At 37.7% G+C, this 22753-nt stretch overlaps 1 protein-coding gene across 2 annotated transcripts in view; it reads right to left on the bottom strand.

The window, feature by feature from the left end:
* Positions 1-22753, bottom strand: part of smyd3 (SET and MYND domain containing 3) — an 88086-nt gene that overhangs the window by 49014 nt on the left and 16319 nt on the right. For both annotated transcript variants that reach the window (XM_008405771.2, XM_008405772.2), the window contains exons 2-5: positions 19139-19202; positions 17583-17690; positions 17286-17337; positions 16282-16439 (exon numbers count right to left, since the gene is read on the bottom strand). In XM_008405771.2, the coding sequence (XP_008403993.1) occupies positions 16282-16439; positions 17286-17337; positions 17583-17690; positions 19139-19202 (382 nt within the window). The remainder of the gene's footprint in view (positions 1-16281; positions 16440-17285; positions 17338-17582; positions 17691-19138; positions 19203-22753) is intronic.

The following is a 22753-nucleotide window of genomic DNA, read 5'->3' as shown; positions in this document are numbered from 1 at the left end:
AACGCAACCTAAGAGAACCCGTTATTTGTCTGACGAGTTCCTTAATAAATTAATTTGAGTTCATTCTTGCTCTGTCCTGCTGTTGTTAACTGTTTTCCCCGTCTTACGTTGCTTCTGATTTCTTAAACAAATCATCTGCGGTTTCCACCGGCTTTCCTAATCCTCTTTTCCTCTATCTGGTTCCTCCTCCCCCTCCATCTCCCGGCCCTCTGCGCTGTCTCAGTTCATCGCCCATCTCTTCTGAGAGTTATCGGCCAATTCAGTGGTACAGCCATGGGATGATGAAAGGATGAGGGAGTAAAAGGAAAATGGGGGGTGGAGGGCATGATGAGGAGAGATTGTGATGTGAAATCAAAGATCAAAAGACCTCGAAGCGCTGAAATGTCAGCTAACTGGGGAGTCGTACCCAACAGCAGACAGAAAGAGAGAGAGAAATGTTTAGACATTTAAGAGTTTTGCATGAATTACAGGGTTTGTAATGTTTTAACACTATTTCAACTGCATTTAGTCTCGTCACCGGTGAATTAAAGCATCACGTTTTTGTAAGTCATACACTTTTAAGCATTTTTTCCCTGTTTTCAGAATGTGATATTTAACATTTTTTGATACTTTTAGTCCAGTCAGCTGGAATATCTTCATTAACTCAGTTAATCAGCATCTTTAATAATCCCTCTCCATTAGCTAAAACCTACAAATACTATAAAATGTTAAAAAATGCTTATAAGTGCCTATTTTAATAAGTGAAACACAAAATATACCTTAGTACGCATTAGCATGTACGGTGGAAACACAACCCTGTTGTGGGTGCAGCCAATCAGTGGCAAGGAAAACAAAAGGCACTCCTGGATTGGTTGCTTTGTGTTGACTAGCACTGTGGCAAAGTATTTCAGCATCCAAACTGCATTTTTTCCCCCTGAATATTTTAGATATGCCGTACAAAATAATCTGAGAACCGGGTCTTTATGCTGTCAATCACTTAATGTACACGCTGTTCACACTCCCCTCTTGTTTTCCGCTTCAGCTAGTTCACCTCAACAAAGCCTCACATGAAGGCTCAAGCTAGTTAACATGGCCACCATTGACGACCAATAAATTGTAATAAATTAGCATATTTAGCAGCACATACACGAGAATGATCGACAGCGTTAAGACCTTCTTCCTGTCTCTGACTGGTTGTTTCTGACTGAGAGTGATGCATTTCTTCAGATTTCTATAGTAGCACTGGGATGAGGAGGAGCATGATGTTTCAACAGATTATCAGATTCATACCAAGCTGTTACGACATGATGGCAGTTTTAACAAATGAGCAATAAATCATTATCAATAGCATGATTAATTAAAACAAGCTCAATAATTTCCAGGTTTCTCTCTTTCTACCAAAACCTGGCTGACAAAAAGTCTTTAATCTGGTGCTTTGGCTTCATCCAGCACCTTTTTTTGAAGGACAATTTTGTTTACAGAGACGTCAGTATTCATTTTATTTGTTGTTTTATTTATTTTAATATTAAAAATGTCTTCCACTTCCAGTATTGCATGTTCATTAGAATCTAATGTTTATTGATCTTTGAGAATGTGCTCTTGCATAACCGTTATATTACTTAAAAATGGTCTCAAAACAACATTACCATTTATTTCTATAACTTCTGGGAGAACTTATCATCCAGGAAAATGTGTTATCATCCAGGCCTAAGCCCAGCTGCACTTGATCCTCAGTCCTGTTTTTCTCAAGAACAGTGCAGTCTGTGCTCCTTCACCTGTGAAAATGGGAGATGTCCTTGACTTGCAGGGATAGCAGTACCCTCTCAGAAAAAGAGATAAAAAGAAAGAGAGAGAGAATGAAGGTGGCTGCAGGAGCCATCCAGTACTAAAACACCGAATATAACACCTTTCCCCCATCCGTCAAGCCCCTTACCCTCTATAAGGTCGGTCAATATCAGCCTGACCGTCATTATGAGACATCATTGCCACGTGTTAAAATTGGATTACATACAGCCTTCAGCTAAATGACATTCATAAGACCAATGAGTGAGTCTGAACTCGACATAACAAGCAATTCTATGGAGCTGATGCACAGCCAGGCACCCTGCCTGCAGAGCTGACCATTCATCAACCATCTATTGCCTTCTTTAATCACTAAATCACTAATCTGCCGTCGTAACAGAACAATGAGTCCCACGAAGCTACTTCTCTCTCATCTGAAGCCATTTGAACCGTTGCTCAGTTATTACAGGTTTCCTCCCGAAGGCCTCTTTCTTTCCAGCTAAAACCKGCAACAAATGTGTTACCTTTGATGAGAGCAGAGACGGCATGGCAGCGTTTAAGCATGGATGAAATCCACAACTGTTCCTGAAGTAAGGAGCCACGCGGCGCAATGCGAGGCAAATTTCATGTGATTTCATCAGTCATTAAAATGCCACAAGTGACCTTTAGAGAAGGGGAGATATGCATAGTCAGGTTGAACTAAATATYACAGTAACAGCAGGACAGTGACTAAAAATGAGGTGAACGTTGCAGCAGCCACACATCTAAAAACACACCTAAAAACACCTCTAATAACTACGATTTCTAAATAATTTTTCATTACAGCATTTAATAAGGGGGGTTTCTCTTCCTTTAACATACATTTTATGCTCAGGGGGCTTCCAAATGGAGTCAATTAAAGGAGCGCCCGATTGTAATTACATAGTTTTAGATACACTAGYCCAATGGGACTGCAGTGCTGGTGTGTTTGTCCTTCCTCTCCCTGTCATTTACCCCTCCCACTACTTCACGGTCTCTTCATCTCCACTGGGGGTGTTTCCAGGGAGGAGCTCATTATATACACAATTCCCCTTTAGTCTCTTGAAGAGGCAAATACAGACATCACTCAACTGGGATAATGTCCAGAAGCCGTGGGGACTGTGTCCAACATACAGGAAATAACTATAATATATTGTTTTCTTTGGGATTTTTTGAAGGTATCCTGGATTAGTTGAACGCGTTGGCCTAAATATGTTGTAATTTTCCTATCAACTAAAAATTGCTGTTTGTGATACACCGAAACTCAAAAAAACTTTTGTTATATTTTTCACCTATTTTTTCACCTGCTGGGTTGATGAAGTGTTTTGGTCCATTCTGTACTGGAGTCTACAGAGTACACACAAGAAGGCTAACTTTACCTGAGCTGATATTTATCATATTGTGTTTGACTGGTGTAATTTTAGATAATGCCATATTTTTGCTGCAATAAAAAATAAAAAAAACCCTTGTGAGGTGAATGTGGAAGAAAAAAAAGAAGAGAGTAGTGGGAGAAACTTAAAACCGAAAACATCTTCCAAAAGATCTACATTTGTGATCTCAACATTTCTCTCCAGAAGACTTTGATTCATTTATATGAGCAAAACTGACAAAGACTCTAACAGGCAATCATCAACCTCTTAAGGCCAGCTAAGCAAGGCTGGTGGAATCAACTCACTCACTCACTCACTCACTCACTCACTCACTCACTCACTCACTCACTCACTCACTCACTCACTCACTCACTCACTCACTCACTCACTCACTCTTTAGTTACCTAGCAACAACCTTGTGAGTAGCAGTTTTAGATTTTGCCACAGTGACTCAGAACTGCTTGAAATAAAAAATGCCAACTTGSAGTGAGGGAAGAAAATGAGTACAACAGCTTAAGAGAAAACTGAGGAAATATTTAAAACAGACATAATTATCAATATCGACTGATATGAAACCCTTAAATCGTGATACGCTTTTCAGTCATATTGCTCAATAAATGATAGATTAACTCTAAAACAATAACCATGAAATAATAATCTATAAATTGTTTCTGTGAGGCTTCTTTTAAACAGAGTCATACTCATGTGTTTGCCATCCATTAGATACCTTTCTGATGTTAAGGGTAAACACGGCGTTAATCCCCCAAATTTTATTACAAAGCCAGTTCTTCCTTTTCCAGTCAGAAGCAGCAAGACAGCCACACAAATGAAATATGAATTGATTATTTGCTGTGCCCYGACTCCAAAAATAATTCCCCTCTTAATGAGGTGCAGGAAACAGGCTTTGGGATTTCAAAGTTTTTGGAGCACATTAGCACATTAGAAGGTGGAAAGAGCTAAAATTTCACAAAAGAGATTGAAAGTCGCGAAGGGTGTTTCTCACTGTCCCTGAAACAAGAGCTKAGGGTGTTGTGCTTGGCTTGGTTTTCAGTAAAACGGAGATGAGAAACAGATGAGAGAAAGAACCCTGAGGAACCTCATTTATATTCAGGATGAAAATAACAGGACTGATGAAGCATTTTTTCTTTGAAGCTTTACATGCTGCAGTATCACAGCACCTGGGCCATGTACACATCGGAAAAAATACATTTTCAACAAGCTTAATGAACCAAACACTGGCTGTCGCAGGATCTGTTTAGCATTTCTGAGGCGACCACAGACGGTGGCGAACCAAACTCTTAACACTTATTAGTTTAAAACCATCAAGTCTGATAAAGTCTGATAGAGTTTATAGTTAATTTAAACTTTTTCAAAGATTTTATTGCAACTCTCTGAACTCTGTATGTTTAATTTCTATGATGGGGAAAGCCATTTTTAAACATCTAAACCTGCTTTTCTGAGTAATCACAGCTGTAGTTTTATTCTTCGGGACTTTTTCAGTCACCAAAACCTGGATTTTATGTGTGTGACTGAGACGTGGCTGAGTGTTGGTGAGTCCAGTGCTCTATCAGAGCTTTTACCAGTGGACTGTTCTTATTTTAATTCACCACAGGCTTCAGGGAGAGGGGGAGGCACAGCGACTGTTTACAAACAGGACTATCCATTCCTCAAACAGCCATAACCCCCGTGTTTTATTTAACACCATTGACTCTGTACTTAATATTCCACAGAATGCCTGTTTGGAAGCTTTTCCTGACGTGTGATAATTTTCTGCGTTTCTTTATTGAAAAGGTTGGTAGTACCAGGGCTCTTATCACAGCTCCTGACTCTGACCCCTCTGTTTCGGTCCCTTGCTCTGCTGCCTTCACTCAGTTTGAGCCTGTGACTGTCTCACTTTTAGAGGACGTGGTTGGCCACATTAAGCCATCAGGTTCCCCACGTGATCCTGTCCCTCCACGATTTTTAAAGATATTTTATCTAGCATAGGGCAGCCTGTTCTTGCAATTATAAATAGCAGTCTGTCCTCAGGTGTGGTCCCTGCTAGTTTTAAACATGCAGTAGTGCAGCCACTGCTTAAAAAACCTGGCCTTGATCCTACTGTTCTGGCTAATTATTGGCCTATTTCGAAGCTGCCTTTTCTTTCTAAGGTTTTACAAAAAATTGTGTACTGTCAGCTGACACAGTTTTTAGATGACAACGGCATTCTGGAGGTTTTTCAGTCAGGTTTTAAAACTCTTCATAGCACAGAATCTGCTTTAATAAGAGTTTTTAATTGCATCCTTCTTGCTTGTGATTCTGGTCACCATGTTCTGATTTTACCGGACCTAACTGCTGCCCTTTATACAGTAGTCCATGACATTTTAATATCGCGATTACACCACATCGTAGGTATTGGTGGCACTGTTCTTAAATAGTTCCGGTCCTACCTAGAGGACAGAACATTTTCAGTGAATATTAGTGACTCTGAATCATCTGCTGCTTCAATGCCTTATGGTGTCCCGCAGGGCTCAATTCTGGGCCCTCTGCTTTTGTCTCTGTATTTACTGCCTCAGGGTTCTGTCCTCAGGAAACATGGGATTTCATTTTATTGTTATGCTGATGATTGTCAGATTTATTTGCCCCTGAAGCAGAAGGATGTCCATTCCATCAAACATCTCCTGGCATGTCTAGGTGATATTAAAGCTTGGTTGGCCTTGAACTTTTTTAATTTTAATGAAAACAAAACAGAGGTGATTGTGTTTGGACCCAGTGGCTCCTGTGAATCCTCCACTGTTGACCTGGGACCTTTGGAGGTTCATTTTAAACATGTTATTACGGATCTTGGTTTTAAGCTGAACAGTGATTTAAAATTGGACAGCCAAATCAGAGCCGTGGTTAAGTCCAGCTTTTATCATGTAAGGCGATTGGCGTCAGTGAAATCTTTTCTTTCCAGGCAGCATTTTGAAACAGTGATCCATGCTTTTATTTCGACTCGATTGGATWACTGTAACGCACTTTATCTGGGAGTCAGTCAGTCGCTGCTCTCACGTCTGCAGCTAGTACAGAATGCTGCTGCACGACTTCTGACAGGAACTCGAAAGAGGGAACATGTGACCCCTGTCCTGGCCTCACTTCACTGGCTGCCTGTATATTTTAGGATTCATTTTAAAATTCTTATGTTTGTTTTTAAATCATTGCATAATCTTGCCCCGGCTTACCTCTCTGAGCTTCTTTACCCCGTATTGGTCACTCAGGTCAGCAGATCAGCTGCTCTTGGAGGTACCAAGATCCAGAAGTAAGCTCAGAGGGGACAGGGCTTTCTCTGTCATTGGCCCAAAGTTATGGAACGACTTGCCTTTGCAGGTCAGAGAGGCCCCTTCACTGTCCACTTTTAAAGCTCGTCTTAAAACCCATCTATTTTACTTGGCTTTCAACTCCAGCAGGACCAATTTTAAATTGTATGTTTGTTTTTAAACTGTAGGAGTTTTTTTTTTTTTTTAATTTTATTTTTATTTTTTTATTGTTATATTGTGTTTTAATGTACCGCACTTTGTATCAGCTATGGTTGTTTTAAAGTGCTTTATAAATAAAGTTGGTATGGTATGGTATTAAAATGATATACATTATATACATGTATATCCTTATCCAACTAATTTACATTGATTAGTGTTAGTCTAATGATGTTTGGCACATCTTTCCTCATCTTGCTACCAGACTAACTGACTAATTAACTGAATAATAAACAAATATGAATAAATAATAAATTGAGCAATTGGTATTTTAGTGAACTACTAACCATAAGGTTCATGTGTCTCATAATTTAGTAAATATTCTCATAGCAATATCACATAAAATCAGATCATATCTCTAAACTAATTTAAAAGTAATAGTTTTGAGATAAGGCTATTGATCTGAAATTTGTATTAAACTAACTCAGAATAAGTCCCTGAAGGTCTGAACCTGCATCAGGTGATTCCTCCTGACATAACGCTGAGAGGAGACGGACATTTTCTCAAGATTATTTATCTGGGGAAAACATCAACACATTAGCTGTGAGACCAAGGAAATGGTTCGTATGCGAGTCTTAAACCTGCCAACTGAAGCATGTTGAGTCCGTTTCCCAAATGACCGGGGAACTGTTATGAAAAGATTAAATAATGTCCCTGGGTTTTTGGCATCATATTTGTGGGGCCGCGGCTAGATGTGTACAGCTGGGATATAACTTCATTACATTTCATCAATGTGCCTCTCTTCCTCACACTGACCAACTTCAGTCAACATCAGTAAAGTAGGGCAATTTTATCAAGCAATATAAAAGCAGCGAACACAGAAAGCAAACTCTGACCAGTTGAAGTGAACTCTGACGCAGTTCAAATTCATATATGAACACCAAGCGGACTGGAGACCGCTCCAAAAGCAGGAAGTGAACTACAGGGAAGGGCATTCTGGGTAAATACAACCAAAACAAACATGCAAGCCAAATGCTAGCAGGAGAAGTAGTTCCTGTTATTTTACCAAAGACAAAAGAGAAATCCCCTAATTGCTAAAACCCCACTCCTTTTCTGTTTACATTTTGTGAAGAAATGTAAACAGAAAAACCTTCTTCTGGGGTTTTTGTGACATTTTCTTCAGTGGTTCTTGGTGTAGCGCCATCACAGGCAAGAAAGGAGAACAGGTTTTCCAAATGTTTGACGGTGCAGAGTGAAAGTGAATGCAACAAATTCTGCAACTTTGGTCGAGAGTCAAACCACTATTAGGTGCGAAAACCTCCTAAAACAATTTTTCTTGGTGGAAACAACTGATATCAAGCATTTGTAATGAGTGGATATCGCTCATGTTGGCAAAATTGTTTTAGCTCAGCCAAACTGGACACTTGTAGTTTTTTTTAAGCATGTTTTGTCCATTTGTGGATAATTCAGTTGGATGTGTTTTACTGCAATCCTGAATGATTCTTGAATTTCTTCATATTGGGGAATCGTGTGCTGATTTATCAGGTATTTAAGTCTATTTTGTGTTTTATTTTAATGAATTTCTTTGGATTCAGCTGGTACAGCAGTAATCAGAGATGGTTGAATCTATTGCAACATGCTTGATTAAGGGCAGAAATCTCTTAAACATTATTTTATATCAAATATAACAGTAGTAAATTTTACATATTTTTGAATTTTTTATATTCTACTGTATATAATAGCTTCAAATAATCACTGCTGTCTGATATGTCGATAGATTTTTCCATTGACTGTAAATATTATTTTCACTTAATATTTCTAAAAATATTCATATTTCTGTCCAGATAATAACAGATTTTATACAGCTTCTGCAAAAGTCACCAAATGTGCTGTGAACTGCTAAAATAAAGACTGCTGTAACCCACTTGAATCATAAAAATAATTACTTTACAGAAGAAGATATAGTTTGACTTTTTCTGATAAATTGTCAAAGTTACTCTGATCATAGCTGATTTGTTTGCAGTGACTCAATGCTTGAACTATGACTCTGAGCAGAGCCTCTCAGCTGTTTACATGCAGACATCATTTAGGTTAATAAGACCAAACATGATCAAAATAGCATGTTTAAATACCAAATTACTCCATTGAGTGTGGGCACTACGTTACGCCACAGATAAATATTTTTGCATACTGTTTTACATAAATCTACTCCTACTATTATAATACTTTAGTTAAGTTTTCAAGACTTATATTGTTCTATGGCAGTGTTTCTCAAAATGTGGTCTTTGGACCAGTGGTGGTCCGCAGTCGCCCTCTAGTGGTCCGCCAGGTACTGCACGTAAACAACCGTTTATTTGCCGTGACGTTAGCTTAAAGTGCTACAGCTAGCTTAGCAAAGGACTGTGTTTAAAAAAGTTCCTTACGACCGGGTCATTCAAAAGAAAGTCTGAAGATACCAAAGGAAAGTTTCTCATTTTGGGTTGCTGGACTTAATGTTCACTATTAGGATACATAGCATGCCACAAGCATGTAGAGCTAGCTCTGTGGCTGTGCTAAGTGCGATATAACGGTGAGGACAGGTTGAGCAGCGCTGCAACCCAAGCTGACTAGTTGCATCTTAACACCTAAAATAAATTTATTTAAGTTGGATTATCTACTGCCTGAAAGAAAATGTTTCTTTTTGCCAATGCCACTCAAGTCGATTTTTCTCTTCTTGTGCTTCTGAATTACAAATAGTCCTACAATGTTATTAATGCACATAACCTGTACTGAAGAACATTTATTGATTTCCATGTGTTTTCTATCATTGGTTAAGTTTCAAATCCACGGTTTCAGAATCTGTAAATAATTGATAACGTCTTGAGTCAACATGTTCATGGTTTTATTTTGGCCAGTTGCATTTACAAAACAGCCATCTTTCACATGAGGAGGAACAATGACAATGAGTTAAGAGATTACTTTTCAATATATTAAGATGTGTTACTTCAAGTTAGGTGGTGCATTAGTGTTGTTTTAAATGGGGTAAATGACCCTCAACCTGAAAAAGCTTGAGAGACACTGATTTAAGGTTATGAAGAATAAATGATTCATACTAACAAAGAGGAAATGCATGTGTGGTATTTTACTGGTAAAAATAAACGTTAAATTTATGAAGAAACTTGTTTTTTCAACCAAATATCTCCTGTTTTGGCTTGAATACAGAACCAGATACAAGAAATAAAACCTGTGAGTCATGTCTAGTATTATTGTGCTAAAAATATATTTCATCACAGAGGCGTCAAATATCAGGCATGAGACCAACAGAGGGTCAATAATCCACTGTTTTATTATGTTTAAAGGGTCTCAGCCCAGCAGTAAATGGGTCTTTTAACAGGTCATCTTCTCAACTAATTTGTGAGTTTCCTTTAGGACCACAATCAGACACTAGATAAAATACACAAACGGCAACATTTTAGTAATTTATCACCCTTTCTTCAATGTAACAAATCCATCAAAGTCACTAAAGAAGAATGAAGACAGTGAAGCTTAAGAGAGCACAGGATGAGCTGTCAAGGAGACAATGATGATAAAAAAGACTACAGACGGTGGCAGCTTCATCTGGAACTAAGAGCTGCTCAATTCACAGAACACTTACATTTTTATATCCCCTTCAAAAATCACCTCTGAATAATACAAAACATCAACATTTATTCAGCTTTGCATTTTGCTCTTGTGCAAAATGTGGAGTAGCTCAATGGATAAGATGGAAAATGAAGAGAAGGGATCAAAAATAGAAAACGGTCTCTATGCTACTATTCTACTCTTTGCTCTAAGATTATATATTTTTTTAAATCAGTACCTTTGTTTTAGTGAGATAAATCAACCCAAATAAGAGGAAATGGACCCCTGAGGTGATCATGATAGGTGTTTGTGACCAGAAAGTTTCTGGTTTGACAATGCTTCCTTCTTCTACCATGACCATTAGGCTGCATTCACACCAGCTCTCTTTAGTTCGTTTTAATCGACTAGAGTTTGTTTGCCTAGAAAGTTTGGTTCGTTTGTGCAATCGGACTCTGATGTGGACCAAAACAGTGAACTCTGGTTCATCTAAATGTGAACGCCAAGTGGACTGGATAGCTCTTCAATAACAGGAAGTGGACTATTGTACAGGGAATTCTGGGTAAATGCAGCCAAAACAAATGCGTGAGTCCAAAGCTAGCGGGGGAAATGGCTTATGGTCTTTTACCAACAACAAAAGAGAAATCCTGCAGCCGCTAAAATCTGACGCTACTCCATTTTTGTCTACATTTCTTGAAGAAGGAAGCTGCACTCTTCTTGTTATGCTGAGATTCTTGTGTCTTTTCCTTCAGTGGTTCTTGGTGCAGCGCCACCACAGGCGAGGAGAGGTGCAGCTTTTTCAAAGGGTTTGTGTTGTTTAACACAAAGCAGTGTGAAAGCGAACTGCACCAGCTGAGAATGTAACAAACGTTGCAACTTTTGTCCCCAATAAAACCAGGCCTATGTGATTATCAGGTGTGAAAACATCCACTGATGCCCACAGATAATATCAAACCAATAACGGCTCTTAGCTTAGAATCCTGCTGCATGTTAAGCTGCTTCATCCCTGAGACAGACGACGAACACAGAGTTTGATGACAGTTTCAGTATTTTAACTTCCCTTTAAACAATCCAGCTTGAAGTAGTTTTTTATTAGCCAACAGTGTTTTGACAGCTACTAAAATAAATCCTAGTAACTAGTAATAATATAAGGGAGGAACGTGAACATGCATGTCAGCACTAATAACTGATCAGAACCACAACAGAAATAACAATATTAAGCTGAATATCATCAGGATTTTGGCGTTTTTGATTAGTTTTCATCATTAGCCATATGCCACTGTGGTAAATTACAGGCGAAGCGGATATCCCACATATCGCTTTTATATTCTTGGGTAGGGTGCCGGTTTACTAGGATTCCAATCCACTGCTCTTAAATGGCTYTGATTTCCTCCGCCTCACTGGACAAATCACCATATAAATCATAATTTCATGAACAAAACAAACAAGCTGGAGACTTTATTTATGGGTGAAAATAATACAGTCATATGCACTAACGCAACTTAGATGTTACAAATGTAAAATTTCACTTTCTATCAACTTTCGTTTGAGTTGTCAGCTGACTTCAGCTTTCTACGCTTCTATTTGTACTTTTTCAAATTTGATTGGATTTGTGGAAATCAATACAAGTATCTTAGACCTCAAAACAATTGAAAAAGAAAAGCTATAAAAATGATAAATGCCCTTTAACACATCAGTGTGTCAATCCTTTTCATTGCTTTACTCTACCAATTTCTTCATGTTCATCTCCTTTTCCTCCATCTGCTCTTCTCCCTCGTGTCACTCATTTTTCCTACCCACTCTTCTTCTTTTTTTTCCACTTCTCCCAGAGCGCCTCCCCCACCACACCCACCCACACACGGCCAATCTTTGTCAATTAAGCAAATGGTTTTTATTTTCCCCTCACATTACACTTTCTGTGTCTGCATTCATGATGAAGTCAAAGTCATTACAGTAAGCCGGGTCGCTCTGCTGTGTGCGTGATTCTGCAGAGCCTAAGCTAATTAGGCTGCGCCCATGAAGCTGCCTGCTACGCTCACAGATACAGAAAACGCTGCATAGATAAGGCTGAACATACCGACACATTCACACATGGATTATGTTAATGAGTCCAAACTACCAAACAAACATAATCAAGGTGGTGTGGGTGGAAAGAACGATGTCTACACTCCTTTTTTTACATTATTTAGCAAAATTAGCATGTAATTTTTTTTACTTTTAAATCCCTTAGCAAAAAAACTTTTGTTTTTATCCTTTATATTTAAATCACACTTTTTGCACATCAATTTTAAAGAACAATATTTACTTTCAGSCACGAAAAACTGGAAGATCACCAACTTCTCTGTTTGATACAAACACATTTGAAGGAGACTTCTTTCTGTTTAGATTCTCAACTAATCGCCGAGAAAAACAAAAGAAATGCGTGACAATAAATTACTCGTAGAACTTCCTACACGCAAACAAAACTTACTACTACAGACATGCACAAACTGTATTACAACCAACCAAAACAAAAAGAGAGAACAAATTATTACAACCAGGACATGTGGGTCTACAACCAAATTTATTCACTCCTGGGTCGTTACTGGTGGAGTTGTGTATTTTATATAAGGGCTGCCAACATTAACGCGTTACAGCAAATGGATAATCTAATAGGTTAAACACGTTAATATTACATAATGCAGATTAATCTCATTACCTCTGTTTTTGGCCTGAAAGCCTTTCTCCTGGTTAGCCAGTTCAACGCAGCGCGTTACTCAGCGCCGTTCAACAGTGCAGAGAAAAGGCGACAATGCATTTTATTCACAATGTACTGGACATCGTGTGATYTCTAATTACTTTTTAAACCTTCATGAATATGAAAACATAGAAAAGCCGAGATGTTTGAGGCAGTAAAACGTTCTTAAACATTTCTTAAAAACATGCATGTTTACAGTTCAAGCTGACAAAGTTAAGAAAAGTGATTACTTACAGTGCTAAAGTGTGATTGATCCAATACACTTTTTTAATCGATTGACAGCACTACTTACAAATAACCTGTCTGTGATAAACTGCCTCTATATATTGGTAATGAATATTACAGCATAATTTTCTCTCTCTTCCTACAGCAATTCCCACAATTAGGCCTTCGTCAAAATGAGAAAATGAMATTTTTCTGAAATTAAAACTTTAAAATCTTTAAAGCAGCAGTATTATGTGCTCTCCAGGAACATACTGCCGTTTTATAACATTATCAAGTAACTAAATTAATTCTAGTTGTAATAAAAATGCTACAGAAATCAAATACGACTTAAAATGAATTTTACTTCCCAATTTAACAAATTAAAATTGGACATCTGTCTTTTTAAAACCTCTTTCTGAAACTCTGCCTTCAGGAAGTGATTACAGCATCACTCCTCTATCAACTCTAACAATGTTTTTACCAGGGTTGTACCGAGAAAAAGTTTATATAGAATAGAAGAGAAAAGACTTTATTGATTGAGGGAAAATTGATTATTCTTTGAGAAGCTACTCCATCTAAGGTGTTGAATATTAATAATACAAATATAGTCATAAGAGGTGAAGTTTATAAACATAAATATGAGTTCAGCAGATGTGCAGTTCCAYCAGGTGTTTGCTAATTGCTGCTGGCTAGTCTGTAGGAGCTGAGTGGGGGAGCGTCTTTGAGGAGGAGCTGCGCCTCGAAGGCGGGGCTCGGTCCACACAGACGTTTTGCAGAGCTCAACGGTTGCCATGGAGACTCAAGTATTTCTCAAACATGCATGAAAGAAACGAGGCAAAACTCCAGGCATGTATTTGATGGTGTAGCAACATTATAACATGACATAAAGCTCAAGACAGCCAATCTTACATAACGCCGCCCTTATAATAAGAAATTAGTGCAGTAAAGGAAAGTCCATGTAAACTCAGGGATGTTACTCCGATGCCTGAAGGCTTGCATGCAGGCATCCCCGCCTGAACACAGAACCGTTTGCGGTCGGACGTTAAAATCCGATCCACAGCACATGTGTTCACTCCTGGGAGACGCGGGCTGCCTGGGGGAAGCATTACCATGTGCGTAGGACAGATCTCATCTGTCACAGTATATTACAACATAGCAGTGTGGATGAGCACAAATGCATGCCGCAGCAATCTGTCTGCATGACTTATAGATGCACATCAACTCCAGTGACAAAGCTAAACACAGGCAGATTTCACAGACGGTGGTCAGAGACTGAGATGCTGCACAATCAACGCTGAATGAACAAACTATTCCCTTAAGGATGTGAGAATTATTATTTTTCTGTTCATTTTATATAAACCAGCTATCTGTATGTGTATTCCCTTTGGGTGCATCCAAAGCAGTAATGCTTTTGTAAGTCAGGGTGCATCCATATTTGTTTATGTAAGACTATTAGGACTAGAGAGGAGGTGTTGGTAAAAAGAATGGGCTGTCTTTCCAAAAAACAGGAGCAGCCTCAAACACACACACAGTCACAAAGACGAGCATCATACAGTAACGGCCTATTTTGTTAAGCTTGCTGAGGACTCCAAGTAGATAATACCAAAGTCCTCATTTGTAATGTAAAGAGAAAAAACATGAGAGGAGGAAAAATGGCAGCCAAACAAACAGGCCTGAGTGTGGAGAGGGAAAAAATTATATATAAAAAAAAAAGAAGCATGAAAAAAAGACAAAAAGTAGTCCACAGACAGACAGACATGCTGAAATGAAATATCAGGGAATAAATGTAACCACTTCTTTTCAAAGCACAGGTCCGTGCTGTAACAGTGCCCCCTGTTGGCAATCTATGAATTACACAATTTGAATTAGTTTTTCCAAACGCAAACAAAAATATCAGAAGCATAAAAATTGTGTCAGTCAAAATTTCTGCAGCAGTTGAGCTTGAACCACTTTTCACTTAAGCAATTAAACAAAAATATAATTGTGTCACACATCAGGACGCAACTTTGATAAAAGCACAAATACTTTGTGTAAAATTCAAAATGTATCTGAATTAAACTCTGACACATTCACATGTACCCAATATCAGCAAAATTGAAACTTTATACAACTGTGTAAGAATTTCTATGTCAACAATCTCCATTAAACTTGGTCAGTTACATTTACGTTAGTAATTAAAAAAAACYTTTCACTACACTGTAGTTTTCATTTTTACTTGAGTAATCTTACAATGAAGTGTCACTACTAAATTTCTAAACTTCTGGATCTTTTATACACTGTGAGTAACTTCAACTAGTAAAGAACAGACTTGTTTAAAAAAATAAAAACCACCAGGTTTTTGGTTAAATCTGGTGGTTTGTTAAAGTTTCATATATTGAAATAAATTGATTTGGAACATTTCTCCCTTGCCTAATTTTGTTATTTTGTAATTATGTTATTTATATGGATAATTTTCATCTTGACCTTTAAAATACCAAAATTAAAATTACTSTTATGGATGTAATTTTTAAATATTAAAGTTACTCAGTTCTTTAATAGCCTTTTCACCAAATACTTTCTCACTCAAGTAATTTAGTGGGATAATTTTTTAGGCAACTACTTATATGTATATTTACAGCMCTCGTTGCTCAAAGGTGCCCATTATCATTGCATTTACTACTAAAATCACTAATGAGATATTTATAAATGTAATAACTCAGAGAACAGCTTTAATTTAATAAACTTATGTCTGGGGTCTTATGTGAAATGTACCATTTTATCTCCTCAATAAACATGAATAAACAAGAAAAGAATGTTAAGACAGTAATTCTGCAGAGTATTTTTACTGTCAAAACCCTGGGCTTCGAAATCTCCAAGTGAGTTTCACACAYTTAAGGCTCACAGAGGGAACAAATTGCAGACAAGCATCCTGTCACACTGCAGTTTAAAACCTTGTGAAGGTTGTTTGTGTGTTTTGAATGAACAAGACCCGATCTGTTGTGGGAATACACAAACAGAGGAATACGATTACAGAAGCAGAGTGTGGAACAGACAACTGAGGAGTGGAGACTTAAACTAATGAAGGCAGGTTGTGCATTTCTCCACTTGTAGGATGAAACACACACTTCTATGTGTTTTTATCCTRTGCTACGGAAAGCARAATGGGTTTTATATTMATTTCACCAACCTTTGCAATGAGGCTCAGTGGATCCCTGCAGGAAGGCGGCAGGGCTGACRTCACTTCCTGTGTGAGCTCAGAATCTTCTTCCTGTTGCACATACAGTTCCAACATGGACGCCAGCTGAGAAAGCCCTTGTTTCTTCTGCTCAGACATCRAATTCAAGTCTGCAAGAATGTTAAACTTTTATTAGGGCAGGACAATAAATGAGTAACAACGATTATTGTGATAGACACTTGATCAATATCGATCGATAATATGTCTGATAGAATATCCAATAAATTCACTGAAGCATTCTGGGGTATGACTTTAGCTGCTCAACCTTTCATGGCCAGTTAAGAGATAAGGTTGGTGGAATCAACTCACTCGCTCACTCTCTGGTTACCTAGCAACAACTAGCTCACTCATTCTTTGGTTACCTAGCAACAACCTGCCGAATAACTGCCGMAGTAGCAGTTTAATGTCTGACCACTGTGCCTCGAAGCTGCTTAAAAATATTTTAAAAAACGACATGGAATGAAAACTGTGGATAAAACAGAAACCTCATGTCACCAGTTTGACAGTAATTCAGATATTTAAAATAAAAAACTAATCAATAATTATTAATCGACTGATATGAAAAACTCATCATCCAACCCCAACTTTTATTTAAACATTTATAAGTTTACATTATGTCTGTCTAATACAWCCAATTTTTATCTCACTAAAATGAACTACATAGAATTAGAAGCTCAATCAAAATYTCTCAAATAATRACTATGACCATATTTTGGCTGACAGATAATTTCACCATATTTCCTTAGTGTAAACTATTTTTAGGTTATTAAAAAAATTCCTTCAATTAATCAATTTGTTGTCGGAGAGGTCATAAAGAATTTCCCTGACTCATATGAACTCAATTTTGTACATAAAAAAGTTGAAATGCAAAATGAAATACAAGAAATGGCAAAGGGGGAAATATCACAACAATAGCAAACAAACAATGAAAACAAAGTTTTACATCAGATACTTACGTGATTCATGTTCTTCTAAAGTGTAGAGCTCATTAGTCTTGGGAGGGTTTAACTGAATAGAAGAGGAGCATATAATTAATTAATGTCATTTTTATTTTACACATATTTGTATACTTTTAGTGTTCTACATAATACTCTCCTGTGTAGCTAGATTGCAGTTTTATCATATTTTCAGGAACAGATGGATTTCAAAAACTGAAACTTCAGAACACTACATGGTTAAAATAAAAAGAGATAGAATCTTGTTTCCACATATTTTCTGAGTGAGAATAACAAGGATAATTTCTAGAAACTTACCAGAGCAAACATGAGTCTGGCAGCCAGTCGGACTGAGTCAGTAGGGAGTCTGGGGAGGAGACGGCGAAGACACTTACACTCTCTCTTATGGCCACACCAYGCTTGTTTCTGCAGAAGAGGGTCATTTAACACACTGATGGGTAAAATGCACACAAAGGCATCTTTCTATTACATTACACACTTCAGTTTTAACCTTTCACCCACAAAAAAAGGCTTTTCTCAATGTAAAATGTATTTTCAGGACTTCAGATTTAGTCAGAGCAACCTCTTATTTCCATTGAAGTTTTGTCGGAATGCCTGTGAAGATATGTTTGCAAATTTGACAGAGAATTTCAAAAAGCTTTGAAATAATCCACAGTTGATAGAAACATATTGATTGTTCATGAATGAATTAGTGCAGTCTTTGATTACAGGTTGACAAAACACTTGAATCTCAATTTGAAAATAGTGTTAGGAAAAAAAAACTAAGAAAGTCTTATTAAAGCTATAACTTCGCAATCAAGCACAACGTTTAGTCCTCGAGTCTTTTCTCAAGTCGGAGGAAGGACGGATGAATATTTTCTGATTGTTTGCTTTGCAATCTTGTTCATCCTTTAAGGCAAAACACAGACTGTGAACGTAAATCTAAGAATCCCAGCAGGACCTGGGAAAGAAGTGGAAGAGCAGCCATTTTGGACCCAAGTTAGGCGTTTTTCTGGTTCTGGTGTGGAAAGCCGACGCTTTGAACCAYTTCTCAGGCTTCGAATTTGTCGTCCTTTTTCAGTTTTCCCTTTAAACCAAAGTAGGTACAACAACTCAAAACAACGGAGGGATTATTTGCTTGTAAACAACGCGGATGCAGAAAGAGCTGGGCGGTCTTTAAAYGYTCACTGGTTRCCATGGTTACTCACATTTATCTTGCCGTTTTAACATCAGCTAGCATGTTGTCAGCGTGCTACAAATGTTCATCATAGCGTGAGAAAATAAATTATTCTACCAAACTGACGTCGACTGATAATCCCTCTATAAGAAATCCTTTAGACGTATAAAAGACAGACCAACTTTTTATTAACCTCGTATTTTAATCAGTCATTTAATTTGAGTTTTTAACATTCATACCTTCATCATAAAATCTCCACCCTTTTGTAAGTAATTTGTAGATTAATTAGTTCTGTCCATCCTTGGTTGTTTTATGTGTTTTTTCTCTCTTAAATACTCATTAGTTAGTCATGTTTTGTTGTTTCCTGGAATAATCTTTGGTTCATCAGTAAAAGTTTGTATAATTCAAAATAAATCCTGATTATTCTTCATTCTTTTATGTGTGGCAAAGGTCACTGAATGGGAAACGAACAAGATTGATTCAGGATTAGAGATTACATCCAACAAATAAAACACTTTAATAAAGAAATGTGGAGTTAATGAGATGTTAAAGATCTGATTTTAGGTTTTTATTTTCAAAAGGTACTTTTAATAGGGCAAACAAACCTCATWGGGACGTATATTTAAATTTTTGGACATAACCGTGTGTTCCTAACATCAGGAATRATTCCAATGAACAAACACAAAGACTCTCCTACCTGGCAAGCTKCATTGCAGTAACGAGCCATCTTGCACTGCGAACATCTCAACAAGGTCTCTCGTCTAGACAGGAGAGAGAGAAAAAAAGTAATGCCTCACAGACACTTTCAGGAAAAAAAACGCTTCACATAACGCTTTTCTGAAAGAGATTAATTTACAAAATGTCCATTTACTTGCAACCAAAATCGTTTAGGCYAGGGCAAGAATAATTTTAAGAATAATTTTTCAGAGTTAATGACTCAACTGACCTGCAGTGGGACCGGATTATTATTCCTGTCAGGTTTTCATTACATTTAGTGTTAAATGTGCACTGGTAACTTAACCATCTATGCACTAATTTTTCCCAAGTAAAGTTCAATCAYTGTCTTGACTTTTTTCAAGTAACATGCTAATCTTGTCCTTCTACATTTGTTGCACTAATCTGACTAATCAGTCACTATCAGATAACTCTATCTACTATTAAAATCTCTACAATGGTGCATTCAGGTTCCCTCTCCTCATGGTTAATGTCTGAACGTCTCGCACAGTGATGTTGTGTGACAGCTGCGCCTCAACTGGTGGTGTTTATGTGCAATTTTGGGCAAATGTAATGTCTGCTGCTTCTGTCTGGGTGAGACTGCTGTCCTTCCCAGTTTGGCTTCAGTCTGATAACAAGCTGGAGCCGAATCCGTCTGCTCCCTGCAGCCAATTACAGACAGTGGACTCCACTGCTTAAACACACACACACACGCGCACACACACCCACACGCGCACAAACACACAGACAGATATGTGAATCACAGGAACCCCTCTCAGAGCGTATCATTGTGTCTGTGCATAGGTTAATATGAGCCCAGAAAATAATAATTAGATACTGGAGTGGCTCCAGTATCTAATTTTACTGAATGACTGTTTGGTAGAAAGGACAGAATGACTGATTGAGAGTTTGAGATCCATAAAATTACTGTTTCAGTCCAGTTTCCCTGCTCACAGTGTTGCTTTTAAACACAAGAGTACACCAAGAATTGAGTTGCCAACAGAGTAGCTGCCTTTCCAGTTGCCTTAAGACTGACGGCAATTTTAAGGGGAAAAAAAAAAGGTTTTTGTGCTAGCATGAAGTTTTTTTTAATAACTGTATCAACATTTGAGTATTTTGCAAAACTGCAATGGAAACGCTTTTCTCACATCATGTGAGTTTATAAAACAGCAGCATTGCTCAGTTCATTTTGTCGTTCGAAGGAGTTGAATCTGTAGTGAAATCGACAATTTCCTCAAAACCCAGCATATCCACTCCCATTTTCTTTTTAAAAATACAGAATTATAGATAAAGAAACATTTTTACAAATGAAGAAATAAGTTTAAATAATCATAAATATATTTGTGCATGTATAAAGGCAGCAGAATGTAAACAAACATCTSGGATAAGCAAAATGAACAACCAAGGAGGCAGTAAGTTTTCTCTACAGAAGAAAAACATAAACTAATGGATTCAAAAAGAAATCACATCAGAACATGTATYTATGGATGGAGGCAAAATGTAATTGTAAGGTTTATTTACAACTACAATAGTAAAAACAAAAATGTTAATTTTACACATGTTTGGATYAGAAAACAATACAATAGTTAAATACAAAAAGCCAAATGAAGATGTGTTTTATTAYGAGAGGAAAGCTTTATAAACCATAAGCCTTTATGGAAAACGAATCTCTCCCTAATGCTAACAGTTTGCGCCACACTTGGCAGCAGCAGCAGCCATCAAGTGTTTTGTGGTAGCTGGTGATGAGGCTCTTACATCGCAGTGGAGGAGAATTTCACCAGCTGTTCTTTGCACAAGTGTTTTAATTCAGCTACATTAGAGGCTTTTTGAGCTGAACAGCCTTTTTAAAGAGGAGGTATTATTTGTCCAGGAATAAAGTGCCATTTTACAGCACAATCGAGTAGCTATGTTAAGGTCAAAATGCTGCATATATCAAACATAACTTAAAAGAAGTTTGACTTTGTAATTTAATGCCTTGAAATTGGGTCTGTGTCCCTTTAAGAAGCTCCTACTCTTTCCAACACACATCACCCCAGGCACCTGAAGCCGCAAAGTGTGTTTATCTGATTACAGCCAATATGATGTATTTGTCTGAAATGTTATTTTAACACCAGATGTAGCAGGACGAACATAGAATATTTCACCAACAGATTACAATGTTTTCATTTTAATACAATTTAATCCTGCAGACAGTTTCAGTGTCGTTTTAAAAAGTTCAACTACTCCAAACCTACCACATCAAAAGATCCCAAATTTCATACATCAATGCAAGATGTCACTTTAAAAGAATTAAAAAGATAAATAAAAAAAAGATATCCACACCTGAAAGGTACTTCTGTTGATAAATATCCTATTTGGTTGCTTAAAATTTAATTTTTAAGCACCTAAAAGGTCCAGTGAGCTTTCAATTTTATTAGATTTGTGCATACAGTGTGTGGCAGAAAAAAAAACATAAAAGCCTCACATCTTTATGGTTTATTACATCCGGGTAAAATGGAAGAAAATTATGGAATACCAGTAATTAGATCTGACAATGGATGTTAATATGAGGGTACAAACGCAAGACGAAGTAATGGAGAACATGTTATGATGGSTGTTAATACATTAGCCCGCGGCTTATCGGACAAAGTATGGCACTTTTTATTAGAGTGGGCGCCGCTATAAAAGCTGCAGAGGACATTATTAGATCCCTGAAGCAAAATGAAGGGATTTAATATGAGTGTGTGCACACACACGGTTCAGCTGTAACCGAAGGCTGTTGCCTCCAACAACAGGAGTTAAGTGTGCCTCTATCAGCGTGGGACCAGACTGGACTGTTGTGTTTGGCCGGAGGTGGCAGCCGCCGTGCGCAAGTTTCCAAAACACTCTTCTCTCCTTTTCACTATTCTGCATTTAACCCGTTTCTTCACCATCTGTCTCTTAGTTTTCCTCCACTMCGTCGCTGCCGCTGGGCCTGATTTGCAGYAACCTTCTCCAGCTTGGATCCTGATCCTGGCAAATTTATTGTGTCACCCTTCATGAAAACAGAGCTATTCATGTCACGTTGAGATTGAACAGAAACAGGGAAGCCACCCACAGTTTAAGAAACACATGCCTGTAGTTTGATGCGGAGCCATAACAACGGATCACAGAAAGTCAGACCCAGACACGGATAGATCAATTGTCATGCATTTCATAAACCCGGAGCTGTAAGCCACAAGAACCGCACACAACAAACAAGAAATCCATTTTCAGCTCCACACATATTTCTAAGACTAAACTTTATCAGTGTTGTTCCTTTGGAGGTCATTTTATAGTACCAGAGCTACAGTGCATGTAATGAAAAATTCATATTTCGCATGTTTTAATAGTTCCATTCGGRTCTCAACTGCTCCTAAAAACAGCCCACGCACTCAAAAATAAATAAAAAATACAGCCAGCCATTTTTGACAACAAGTTAATGTTTTTTGCGTCTTAAAACGACATTAAAACCTTATATTTAAAGGTCACACTCAACTGGCACTACCCTGTTACCTAGCAACCACAGGAAGGCCCAGCCCCGTTACCTAGCAACCTAAGCAGAGTTCCAGCACCTTCGGTCAGCAATATGAGATCTCCA

This window comes from Poecilia reticulata, linkage group LG3, assembly GCF_000633615.1.
Source record: "Poecilia reticulata strain Guanapo linkage group LG3, Guppy_female_1.0+MT, whole genome shotgun sequence".
NCBI lineage: Eukaryota > Metazoa > Chordata > Actinopteri > Cyprinodontiformes > Poeciliidae > Poecilia > Poecilia reticulata.
This window is presented reverse-complemented; position numbering and strand designations above follow the sequence as displayed.